At 39.8% G+C, this 12,716-nt stretch overlaps 1 protein-coding gene across 14 annotated transcripts in view; it reads right to left on the reverse strand.

Moving 5' to 3' along the window:
* Positions 1–1,293: 1,293 nt before the first annotated feature.
* EBF3 (EBF transcription factor 3) overlaps positions 1,294–12,716 on the reverse strand; it is a 120,781-nt gene continuing 109,358 nt past the window's right edge. For 2 of the 14 annotated variants that reach the window (XR_009724481.1, XR_009724478.1), the window contains exons 12-17: positions 12,194–12,259; positions 11,349–11,526; positions 9,957–10,142; positions 9,334–9,531; positions 8,470–8,634; positions 1,294–2,010 (exon numbers count right to left, since the gene is read on the reverse strand). Coding sequence is in view for 8 of the 14 variants with exons in the window: in XM_061346756.1 (XP_061202740.1) it covers positions 1,979–2,010; positions 9,334–9,531; positions 9,957–10,145; positions 11,349–11,526; positions 12,194–12,259 (663 nt within the window). In the remaining 6 variants the exon portion in view is untranslated. Of the gene's footprint in view, positions 2,011–8,469; positions 8,635–9,333; positions 9,532–9,956; positions 10,146–11,348; positions 11,527–12,193; positions 12,260–12,716 lie in introns of all 14 variants that reach the window. The other 12 variants (XR_009724483.1, XR_009724482.1, XR_009724480.1 and 9 more) reach the window with 6 other exon arrangements.

Genomic DNA, 12,716 nt, shown 5'->3' on the forward strand with positions numbered 1-12,716 from the left:
AGCACAAAAAAAGGTCTTCAAAGAAGTTCACTTTTAAGGCATCAGAGAAGTTAATGTGGCAAACATTTTTAATTAAAACATCAGAAGTGAATTTATTTTAAACTTTAGGCCTCTGAATTTTTTCCAGTAAACACAGTTCAGCTATGTGGCAAAGTCATGGGTGGCAGCTAAAAATGACTTTTTACAATCTCTTTTTTAGGGGAAAAAAAAAATCTAAAAAAAAATTTAAAAAGAAAAAAAAAAGGAAGAAAACAAAAATAAAAATGCAACCACAAAATAGATTCATCTTTTCTGTGGCTGTATCACATGCACATATTCTACTAGTATTCATTACAGCCATGTGGCACGATTTGGATTTGACTATACAACAAACGACTTTTTTTGTTGTTTTTTTTTTTCAAAAAGTATTTGTTCTGATAACTTAAAAATAATATAAAAATAAAGGATGAATTTGACTTTTCCTCAAAAATAATTAAAAAAAAAAAAGGAAATTATGGAAAGTCTAAATTATAGCAACTTTCTGAAGTACAAATGAAATGGACGGACACTGATTTAAAGAAAAGCATGAAGGCAACAGTTCTTGGCTTAATGCTATTCTCAGCATCACAATACCAGGCCATGACAAAAACCAAGACGTACAAGATTAAAAAAAAAAAAAAAAAAAAGAAAACAACCAAACCAAAACCCAAAATGATGAAAAGCAATATACAAAATTTCAAAGATAAATACAATATTTATAGTTGATATGTTACAAAATAAAGTCCCTTAGTGACTGCAAGTGTTTATGTGAAAGAAAGTGTTGCGATGAGTAAGACTATTTTATTCCTTACAGGCTTTCATAAGGAATAAAATCTGCTTTTCTAAAGGGTTTGAAGTGGATCTGAAAAAAAGTCAAGACAAGTGTATAAATATTTAGCTACAACTTTGGCAAAATCACAAAAGTCTACAATTTTATAACCACATACAAAACACATTAGGGGAGAAGGATCTAGAAGTCAAAAGGACAATTTTCTGGTACAAGAAACATAGACTTCACAGTAGCCTAAGAATGCAATAGTATACAGTGCTAGCAAAAGTTGAAAAAATGTTGCAGATCACACTTGCTTAACAGGAAGCTCTAGCAGTGGAAGTATATTTTTGTCTCTTTTTGTTTAACCAACAGACAGTAGCAATTCCTTTCTCTGTCAGTGTGCTTGTTGAAGGCAAGAGAATTCAATATCAAAGTTACAATTTCTAACTACAATAAGTTACAAAGTTCCATTTCATTAAGATGAAGTTAAGCAACGAGAAACCCTCCCGCGCCCGCCCCGCGCCCCGGTTGCCGTGGTTTTATTTTCCTAATCATATATTTATCCTTTTTTTTTTTTTGCTTTTTTTTTATTTTTTTTTTCCAGTTTGATGGCTCATAACCTCCTTGGCCCCCTTTTTGTGTTTTTGTTTTTTTTATTCCACCACAAAAAAAATATTTCACATTATAGAGATACACAACCATTGTGAATCTAGTTATGAGTACAGAAAAATGTTCGGAGGCATTTTTCATCAGTGTTTCATGATAATCAAAATGGTGCATCCACAAAGTTTCTCCCAACACATAGCAAGTACTAGACATAGCCAAGACGTAATCAGAAACTTTATACAAAATAGGCGTCGCTTTTTCCTTATTCTTCAGGACTGAGAAATGTGAAAATATGAGAAAAATTCAGTCAATAAAATGGAATTGTTCATGAAGAAGTAGGTTGTTTGCATGTAGATTCTTAATAGTTTAAATAAAATCTTTAAACAAAGTCTTTTTTTATTTTGTGGGTTGTTGGGTTTTTTGTTTTTGTTGGGTTTTTTTTTTTTTTTTTTTGTAGCATTTCCATTTGCTGCTGATTCTGTGTGAAGATACTGTTTCCATCAGCATGTCTTAATATACTAAACTTGTCCCCTAAGCTCATCCTCTGAAGCTTGGTGCTACGGTAGGTAAACAAAAGTGACTTTACATTGGCGGGACTACAAGCCCAGACATAGCTAAAAGAAAAAGAGAAGAGAAAATGAGCTGTTATTAACACGCTTGTGTAAAGGCATATTGGGTTCAAAGCAATCGCGATGCTCAGCACTGGGAGCAGGATGGGGCGGGTGGATGCAGACCTGGGTACCTCCACACCATGCCATGGCATCCTCTGACCAGGGGACCATGGACACGTGCATCTCCCAGTAAAATGCTCCATAAGGGCTGCATGGAGTGGGTTTTGTGCACAGAGCATGCCAACACCAACCACCACTTCATGACCCAGCATCCAGGTGGAAAACCTCCCATTTCCACAATTGTACTTTGTGGTAACAGAGGGCTGAGCAAGTCAAGGTCTCTCTAAAACCAAAGCCAAACATCCTACACCCACTATCAACTCTGGAGGTCAAGCACCATAAAAAAACATGAGATTAATACCCCTGATCAGCCACCTCCTGGTTTGTTAAACAGATAAAGACTGAGATGCCAACAAATACAGCTTTTTTCCTAGTTAACTCTTTGATAGAAACTTAATTTAGACAGTCTTTAATTTTAGTGTTGTTTAATTTTTGCCGTAATATTTCTCCTTAATTTATGTACAACAGATATTAATAAATTTGTTCGTGTAGTGATGTGAACTTCAATTTCTCAGTTCATTAATTTCAACAATATTAATTTATTTCAGATTCGCTGTTGCAGCTTTACGGTTTGGAAGAGCTGGGTACGTACACATTCCATGCATCACACAACCTCCTGTGGCAGCCACCAGTATCGCTCCAAGTGCTCTGGTGCCCCGGATGCTGTAAGCAGCTGTGTGAGCTGATGCTTGTATGGGACTATCTCCTCTAAAACACGTCAAACGGTGCTCTTGAAACAGGTTAGTTTTCCAGTTATTCTACTTTATTCCCCAATAAGATGTATTGAATACTCATTGAGAGCAGCCCTGAGGAGAAGGACTTGGGGTGTTAGTCAATGAGATGCTCCCCATGACCCGGGTTCAGTGTGTGCTTCAGCCCAGAACCTGCCATGTGCTGGGCTGCACCCCCAGATTGTGAGCAGAAGGTCGAGGGAGGGGATCCTGCCCCTCTTCTGCACTCTGGGGACTCCCCCCCCCTGCAGTCCTGATCCAGCTCTGGGGCAACAGCACAAGAGGGACATGGAGCTATCTAGTGGAAGGTATTCCTGCCTGTGGCAGGGCATTGAAATTGGATGAGCTTTGAAGTCCATTCCAATATAAACCAGTCTGGGATTCTGTGATTTTGTGAAATATGTCAAAATTGAAATGGATGTTACAATTTTGCATAGTTTATAATGCTGCATGTTTTAAACCTAAATAGTGATAGAAGTTACAACACTTAACTGGAGAACAGTGGGTATGTTAGTAGAGAACCTTTCAACCCAAACCATTTTGTTTCCTTATTGTATTTCCCCTGCATCTCCTCCACTCCAAGCTACGTTAGCCTGGGCCAACAGATGACCTAGCTCTGTATTTAGACTTGCTGAACCAAGTTCTCTCTTGGTTGGCTTCTCCTATGAGTTTACACCACATCAGGCATCCCCAGACAGGTTGAGTTACATGGGGTGCACCTGATCGAGGAGCCATGGAAGATCATTTTGAGGTGCTGCTATGCTGCTGTACAGTCATCAGCTGCCCTGGACGTCAAGATCACCACAAGTCAACCCAAAATACAAGGTTATCTTTTCTGGGTTATGTTCAGCAGGGACTGGGCATTGTATTCTATGTCAAGGTGAGACATGAGGTCCATTAGTCAGAGCCAGCTCAAGACATGTTCTGCCAGCAAAGTGCAAAAGTCCAGGTCTGATCCAGACATTTGCTTCTTCAAAGAACAACTTAGCAAAAAACAACCCAGATTTTTCTTCCAGAGACTCTATAAATACCTTCATAAATAGCACATCATTACTTGGTACTGAGACCCTGCACATCTTAATCACACATTTATCTTAATCTCATGTTTTGCTTCTGCTGTCTGAATATTTACATTGTCTGCAGCTGGGGGGGGGGGGGGGGGGAGAGAAAGTCTGAATTCTTTAATTTCAGCAGTTTAGCCATTTTTGTTGAATTCTATCTGTGGCACAATGGGAGGGGGGTGCAAAACTGGTGCTCCAAACATTTATTTCACTATACATTTTAGTAGCAACATTTGACAGCTGTGAATTCCTCCTGTGCAAATTGATAACAAATGCCTTCTAAAGAAAAATGGGGTGGCTAGTTTTTTAATAATAATTGTAATAGTTTCATCCAAGGGAAGAGCAGAAAATTAAGCAGGATGCAATTTTAAAGGAATATTGAGAACCTTTTGCTCTGTATTAAAGTCATAAAGCTTAACCAGAGAGCAATATCTTTCACAATCTATAGAAAGTAAATTACAATTGAAAACCAAGTTTGAACACACCTTGTAGTTGCAACTTTGCAGCAAGCCAGCACTTTCTCACTGAAAAAAACATCTTTTTATACTTTAAGTGTCCATTGTTTTAAACAGGAAAAAGCCCTTTGCTCTAAGGAACCCATACCCTAGCATCCTGCTCTTAAACAAAAATGGAAGCACTTCACTTTGTGGTCATAGACTATGAAATGGAAGTCATACAGAGTTAAAAAGAACGTGGCTTTTTGGATAAGGCCCAAAGGCCTCTTTTTGTAGACTTACAGGAGGACAAAGTGGGATAGGGATTGGAGTAACCTGCTCTAGTAGAAGGTGTCCCTGCCTGTGGCAGGCGGGTGGAACTGTATGAGCTTTAAGGTCCCTTCCAACCCAAACCATTCCACGATTCTATTACAAAAGAGAGTGAGGTTTCTCCTCTGTGAGATAAAGCTTCCGAGTTTTGATCTTAATGAGGTTATCAGTTGGCTGAGGATGGATGTGCAGCTGGTGGGTGGCACACAGGCACATCAAGAAAGACCACGTTAGCTCTGGCTGGCATTGCCTGCACCCTGACCTGTCTGAGATTTCTCTTTTATTCTTTTTCCTCATAACTCCTGTCTTGGATCTCTTTAGAACAACCCCTTGTTGGCTATAGACCTCTCCATGCTCATACTTTGGAAGTCCTAAACTGCAGAATGGCTTTCTGGGGACATGTTTACTAGCAGCAAGATCTTGCTTCTAGTGGTGGGCTTAGGTGGTCCTGATGCTTAGGGTGATGTTATGACAAGCCATAAGTTCTACCACCTCAACCTCTTCTTTAAACTATGTTAGGAGAAAAAACAGTCCAACTGAGGTCCAGATGGACTTTCATAGTTCTGCTCCTGCTTTCTCTCTATTTTAGAATTACCAAGAACAGCATTTTTCCAAATACAAACAAATCCTACCATGGTTTCCCCACCAAGGATCAGTGTGATTAACCCCTGTAAAAAGACTACTTGTGTCTGCAGAGCTGATACTTGTTGGATTTGGCTACGCTTTCATCTGACTGACTGCACAGTGCTAGCAAACCTTCATAGGAAAAACTGGGCTGCCTGGCCCCATCATGTTGGTGTGTGATGCCTTGTCATAGCAGGGTCCACAAGCTTCCCTGAAAACCACCTATCTAGTTTTTATCTCAGAACAGAGATAAGTGGGGAAAGGTGACATAACCAGCAATGAGAGGGAGGATATTCTGCCCTGTGGTTAAAAAAGCATGTCTTCCTTTCCTATCCAGATTCATAAACTGCAGGATTTACCTTAAGTACAACCACAGCGACCACCAGCTCTTCCTTCTACCTTAGCTTGTCTAAATGTATGTGACTATTCCTAACAGTGCAAGCTCCTCAGCTGTCACTCAGCTCCATCACATCCTGCTGTTAATGAGTTTGCACACTTGAAGATCACCGAAAAACTTTGGCTGCTTTGAACTGCAGCTCTTGAATTCCAGATTTTAATTTAAGGTAGAAAATGTGCTGATCAAAAAACTCTCAAGCTGCTTGTACAGCTCAGAAAGCAAGTAATTAAACTTTAAAAAGGGGTCAGTGTTAAAAAATGACTAAGAAAACAGGAAAAAAAGGAAGCAGAAACTCCTAAATAACTGTGCAGGTGAAATGCAGGATAAACAACAGTGATGAGACATTGGCACAGGGTGCCCAGAGAAGCTGTGGCTGCCCCATCCCTGGCAGTGCTCAAGGCCAGGTTGGACACAGGGGCTTGGAGCAAGCTGCTCCAGTTGAAGGTGTCCCTGCCTGTGGCAGGGGTTGGAGCTGGATGAGCTTTGAGGTCCCTTCCAACCCAGTTCTTGTCTGTGTTTCTATGAAATTCATCCCTGTCTTGCCACTCAATTCTGGCTGCATTTCAGTTCCAGGCACTGGTTGAGATAGGTGGGGAGAAGCTGACTGAAGCATTGTCAACCTGAAGCTTTTCATGAGTTCAGTCTGAATTAACTCAATGGCTCTAGTTGGATTAATGATGGTGGATGTCTGCTGTGATGCTAAAGGAACTCACCACAGATATGTCAGATGTGGTTTGATTTTCCCCTCAGCCCAAGGGAACCTGCACCCCCATATTTTACCCTTTGCCAAAGTACGCTTTCACAATGTGGAGCATCATCTCATGATGTGCTGTGCTACTTTGCATGAATAATTCAACTTTGTGTCACAATCCTGGCACTCAATGCTTTAACTACCAGACTAGAAAGACATTCTTGGTATTCACTGTAGTGACAGGACAAGGGGCAATGGGTTAAAACTTAAATAGGGGAAGTTTAGATTGGCTATAAGGAGGAAATTCTTTCCTGTTAGGGTGGTGAGGCACTGGAATGGGTTGCCCATGGAGGTTGTGAATGCTTCATCCCTGACAGTATTGAAGGCCAGGTTGGACAAAGCCTTGGGTGTCATGGTTTAGTGTGAGGTGTCCCTGCCCATGGCAGGGGATTGGAACTAGATGATCTTAAGGTCCTTTCCAACCCTAACTATTCTATGATTCTATGATTTCTCTGGGTCATTTTGTTCAACACAGAATGATTTGGTTTAGTTCCTTTAGATAGGTGAGGAAAACATAACAATTTATATTTATCTATTAATGGTTAACACTTCTATTTATTTTCAGTTTGGCTGCTGAAACAAAACCCAGCACTTCTGCACATCCCTGCATCTGGATGCATGTGTTTCAGAAGGTTTGAGTGTTTGCAGAGTAAGGACAGCCTGGTGAGGGAGTAGTGCAGGTCCCAGGGGCATCTAACCTGGAGCTATAGCAGCACCCACAGGATGCTGGACTTTGTTAGGGATGACAAATGGATTACAGCATCCTAAAATCAGAGTTGAAGGGATCAATAGACCTTCACTGGGCTGTCTGGGCATGGAAAAAGCTTAGTCTAAAGCTGGGCTGTTCCTCAGCCTAACAGCTAACTTCATGACTTATTTAGGAAAATCAGCATTAGTTGATTTAAAGTCATCTACTGGGCATTTATACAAAAAGCATTTTATCCCTGAGGATGAAGATGGATGGTTACTGGGGCTCTGGGGAAGCGCCAAGGGAGATTGGGTGCTCAGTGCAAGCATTTGGCCTGCCCAGTTCTTCCGAAAACCCCACTTTGCAGCAATCCAGACCTTTTAAGCACCTGAAAGCCTGAATATATGATGGGAAGCCCTTTCTTTACATACTGAAATTACAGAAATTCAGATCATTTTCGCTTAGATCTTTAAATAGTCTTATTTTTCAGAGTAAATCAATATCAACAGGTTAATGAGGATGTATCTATATAAAAATACCTGCTACAGAATAGCTGCCTCAGATTTAAGCCATGTGTTACAATTTTTATTATTAACAGTTAATATTACTTTATTTACTTTAAATTTTCTATTTTATTTCAGTATTTAATTTTTATACTAATGTCTTTTTATTAAAAGAGGACAATAAAACATTGTATTATTTTATAATCCTTCCTAAGAATATTGCTTATTCCTTTTCTAGGTATAAGCAATAGTTTAGTTTTCTACTTAAAGTAACATAGTAAAGCCTTCACTAAAGGTCTATGCAATGACAAAAATTGTTAATCTAATTATCCTTTTCTTTAACATCCATTTTACCGTAAGATTTCTGTAGCTGGATGCTCTGCCCCTCACTGACCTGAGTGCACAATAAGCTCTCAGGTGCTTCTTTGGGCCACGGGCTTAATAACAAGATACAGCTTTTGAGATCCTGGTCTCAAATGGCCTGGATTTTGGGTGGACAAGCAATTCTGTGGGATCACATCTCTCCAAAGTGCCTTAAATTGGATACCACAAAATGCAGATGTCCAGAATTAGTTTAGCAAATCAAGATATCCGTCTTTATCTGTTTGCCTGTGAGTGCTCATTGTATTAGAGATATTGTAGCAATACAAAGAATAAATAATACTGAGCTACCTTACATCTTAACTAAGAAAGTCAAGAGGAGGGACTTGACTCCAGGGTAAGAGTGTCCACAACCCTTTCTGGCATCAATGGGATTTGAAGTGCTTCAGTTTACTGCCCTGTGCACCGAGGCTGAAGATTTGTAAAACAGAGGCAAACAAACCTTTTCCAGGGCTCTAATGCATCTGACAGCATTATCTTCTAAATGTTAAAATATGCCATAAAAAGGAAGGCTTCTTTGTTCATATTTTTATTCTTCCACCAAACGTATACTGTATCGCACTTCCTCCTGCCCCACTCCCAGCAGGTGACCACGGGAATTCTGCAACTGATTTACAAATGGTTCATTACACTACCCACACCAAATCACACCAAGTAAAAAATGCAGAAGCTTAAAATTGCCTGCCTTAATTAAAATATTTAGTTGCTCATTTAGGGGAGTAACCCCTCAAACACCACAGTAAGAATGAGTTGGGACCAACAGAGCATGCAAACTCACTGCACAAGGGGCTGGCTAGTCCAAGGGAAGGTAAGTTCGCCAAGTAAGAGCTTAACCTGATTTACAGTTCACCAAGTAAGAGCTTAACCTGTTTCATACTAATTTGACATATATTAAAACAACTGTTGCATCCAATACGAAATGAGGAAATCACATCACGGCACACTGGAATGCTGCTGGTTTTAAGCATCCATAGAAAGGTGTTCTGATAACATACATGAAACCTCCAAAGAGATACAGTCTTACTTTAAAATTTAAGGCACAAATTCCTAAGGGAAAATGCCACAAAATCAACCGGTGTTTCTTCTAATGTAAGTATTAAAAATGAACTAAGATTTGCTTAAAATCTCAGCATACCATTCCCGCTACCCTACTTCTTCTCCTGCTTTTGCATCACTACAAGAGCACCAGAAACCTAAAAAAAACCCAAAAATAGCCAGGTACCTTTCTCCAAAATAAACTGATCAAGGCTCAAGTGTATGCACCAAAAAAAGCAATACACAGAAAATTGAGAGAGATCCAGCTCACCTTGAAGTCCATTTCCATTTGCACTGGTGCAAGATGGTGGAGGAGAGGCTTGGGGCCTGACAACAGGAGCAAAGGCGCTCTTTTGTTTCACTGCAGAGATGACATTGGCAGGTGAGAATGAGAAAATGCCGTGTGTACTGCTACAGTTTGAAGGGAGGGTGACCGAAGAGGCTGCCATGGTAGGGCTTGACGGCACTACTGCAATAAAGCAAAAATAATCAGGACTCAGATTGAGGTTTTCACGGCAAACACGGAAAAAGAGAGTGATAGGGCCTTGCCTCTTAAAATATATATAGGTATATATATATTATAAAAAAATATATATAAAAGAAAAAAAATGAAATGCCTTGGCTTGGCCACTCTCTGGATAACAGGCAAACTCTTTTGTGTTGGACTTTTGTTACAAATTGTGCAGTCCAATTTTGGGTTTTTTTCTCTATCTGAGATTGTATTATGGCACAAACAGATCAATTTATTATAGTCATTTTTACGTCCAGCCTCCAGAGTCACCCCTCCTTTTATCCAGTAGCTCACAATAGAGGAAATCAAAACAATGCAAGTATTTGATTTTTGTAGTAAATATGAATCTGTATGATGATGTGTTACCAAAAATAGACACTTACTGCCATAAGGAGAGTTAGCTGAGGAGCCATTAAGAAATCCAGGGGAACCTGGTACACCTAGATTGGGCATGCCGGCATTGCCATATCCATTCATGCTATTGCTGACTGTGTTGTAATTGGACTGCTGAGGAGTACTGCTGGGAACATATCCTCGCGGGGAAACACTGCTTGTGTTGCGACTGTAACCTACTGTGTTAGAAACCCCCCCACCCCAAAAAGATCATGTTATTTTATAATATAGACTTAGGGCTGGGGGGTTTCCTCATGCAGCATATATTACACAGTTTTAATTGATTGCACAGCTTTGCTCTAAGTTGTCTCTTACTGCCCTATCAACTCTTGCAGTTTGAGATAACCTTATCACGCCAACCCTACTTAAATCATCTGCGAGCACTCTATGTTGTCTCTCCTCTTAGCACAGACAGCCAACAAAAGCTCTCTTCGATCCAGCTGTGTCAGGTGCCTTCACGTTTGTCTTTAGGAGCAATTATCAACAGGCTCAAGTCCTGCTTTGTACCAACACACTGAATGAACTTTCAGCCTCTCCAGGCCTTCAAATGCCAGAGCTGACAAGAAAAACTTTTTTTTTGTTGCATTGATTTACTTTAAAAGGCTGTTTTGGGGTCTTCATTTTATGACTGATATTTTTATACTAACAACAGGCTCGTACTTGCGTAAGGTGTAGCCATCAGTGAAAACTAATTCAAGATCAAGTTCAGAATTTTATAAGGCTTATTAGCTTGGAAATGCATTAAAAGACAATCTTTTTAGAAGAGGAAACATAGCAGAATCAGGATTTTAAACAACAATTTGTTCCTATCTGAGCAATCAATTTGATAATTATGTTGCAAGCAAAAAAAAAAATACTGGTTTGAGCAGAGCTAATAATCCTGTTTCCCTCCTTTCATTAGTATCAAAATTAATTTTAAATGCAATCTGCCACATGCATTTTCAATTACAACAGGTAAATTAAATCAACTATTACTTTTATTAGTAACATATATGTCACACGTGCCTATAAACAAAGTATTCTAAAATCACAGACATCAAATTAGATTTATCTGTGTAAATAGTCCAAAAGCAGGTGGAGATACCGAGACATAATTGTTCTCTAAAATAACACACACTTTGCATATTTACTGTGAATAATAAAGAGCTTTCTACACTGTTTTTTGGGTTTTTCTCCACTGGAGATGCTTTATGATAACAGTAAACGAAAGAACAGGAAGAATTAGATATTACGAGAAGGTTAAAGGTGGCATTTCATTACACAACCAGTCATACGACTACAGGGAGAAAAAGAGGTAGAACACAGCAGTGGCACCAGCTCGGATTAATAGGGACTGGCCAAAAGCAGGCAAGAACATGATTAACTCTTGAAATGCCACCTACCTTGGTCATTGGCTTGTGAGGTTTCGGACACATTCACCGCAAGCTGGCTGCTGAAGGAGTTGACTCCCATCATGCCGGTGTGAGCAGGAGTGTTGGCTAGAGTGGGGATCTGGTTGTGGTTGCGTGGCACGCTGTATAACGCCTCAGCAATGTCAGCTGCTCGTTTCAGGATGATTTCCTGCAAGGATATAAAATCAGACGCTAATTTGCACAAATATCCCAATATTTGGAATATTGCAATATGGCAGTAATGTTAACGATCCACAGATTGATGGGAAATCATAGGGAGGGTGGGGGTTTTGCTGCTTGTTGCAGCTACACCTTCCGTTCTCCTTACGTACCGGAGCACTTTGCAGTTTCATGTCAACACAGTAAGTATAAAGAAATAAAGAAATTAACATAAGATTACAGTTTAGTGCTGCAAGTCATGTGAAAACAAGTAACACACAATTCATTCATCCAGGGCAGTAGATGTATTTTCAGCAGTTTGCAAAACACAGTATGTTTTATCCGCTCTGTTTAGCAGATTTCTTTAGGACTTCCCATTAGTCACTGTATATTTTGGCCCGAGTTCAAGGTTATTCTCTTGCCTTAATGATTGCTTATGCTTTTGGCACCTTGCACTTCATTGTCATTTCTGATAGGCAAACTAGCGTTGAGAAGAGAATGGGAAGATGAAGCGTTTCCCTCAGAGCATTGCATCACATCAGAGTGCCCTCAAGGTGGCTGGCAAAGCCAGGCTGTGTCCAAAAAGAACAACATGCTGGGGCTCTGCCAGCTTTGCAAAGAGCAGGTATTGATTTACATCCAGAGGTGTGGAGACAAAGAGCGCACTGGTGACCTACCTGGTTGTTGTGGGGCATCCCGTATAGGGCTTCAACAAGGTCTGCTGCTCTTTTAAGTAATACTTCCTAGAGAAAAGCAAACAACCTGCGTTATGTTTCACTAAATGCAGCCACCATTCCAAGCAGAAAGTGCAATAACATTGGTGGCTTCTATAATTATGAGGGACCAAGAAAGGGGGTAAAATATAGCTCATGCTATATTTAGTGGATGTATTACAAAGATAGGAAGGTATTTTGTTTTGGAGGGAAATACTGTTTGAAGTTAAAGTTAGATACGAGCCTAAAAATAATATTGGGTTTTACATCCAGCTGTTCAATTATGATTGACTAGAAAAGGTGTTTGCTGCTGTAGCATGTAGCTCTCGTGCTGAATTAGTGAAATCAGTGCTTGAGGTTTAATGATGTAGTCTTATGGGTATTAAACAAACAAACACATGGTAGAGATATGAAAGGCACAGGCATCACATTTGGCTGTTAATTCCTAGCACTTTAGTGGTGAAGAACAATAAGTAATTTTCCATAT

This window comes from Neopsephotus bourkii, unplaced genomic scaffold (assembly GCF_033783945.1).
Source record: "Neopsephotus bourkii isolate Nb327-2 ecotype Australia unplaced genomic scaffold, CSIRO-AGI_Nbou_v1 NB_274, whole genome shotgun sequence".
Classification (NCBI taxonomy): domain Eukaryota; kingdom Metazoa; phylum Chordata; class Aves; order Psittaciformes; family Psittacidae; genus Neopsephotus; species Neopsephotus bourkii.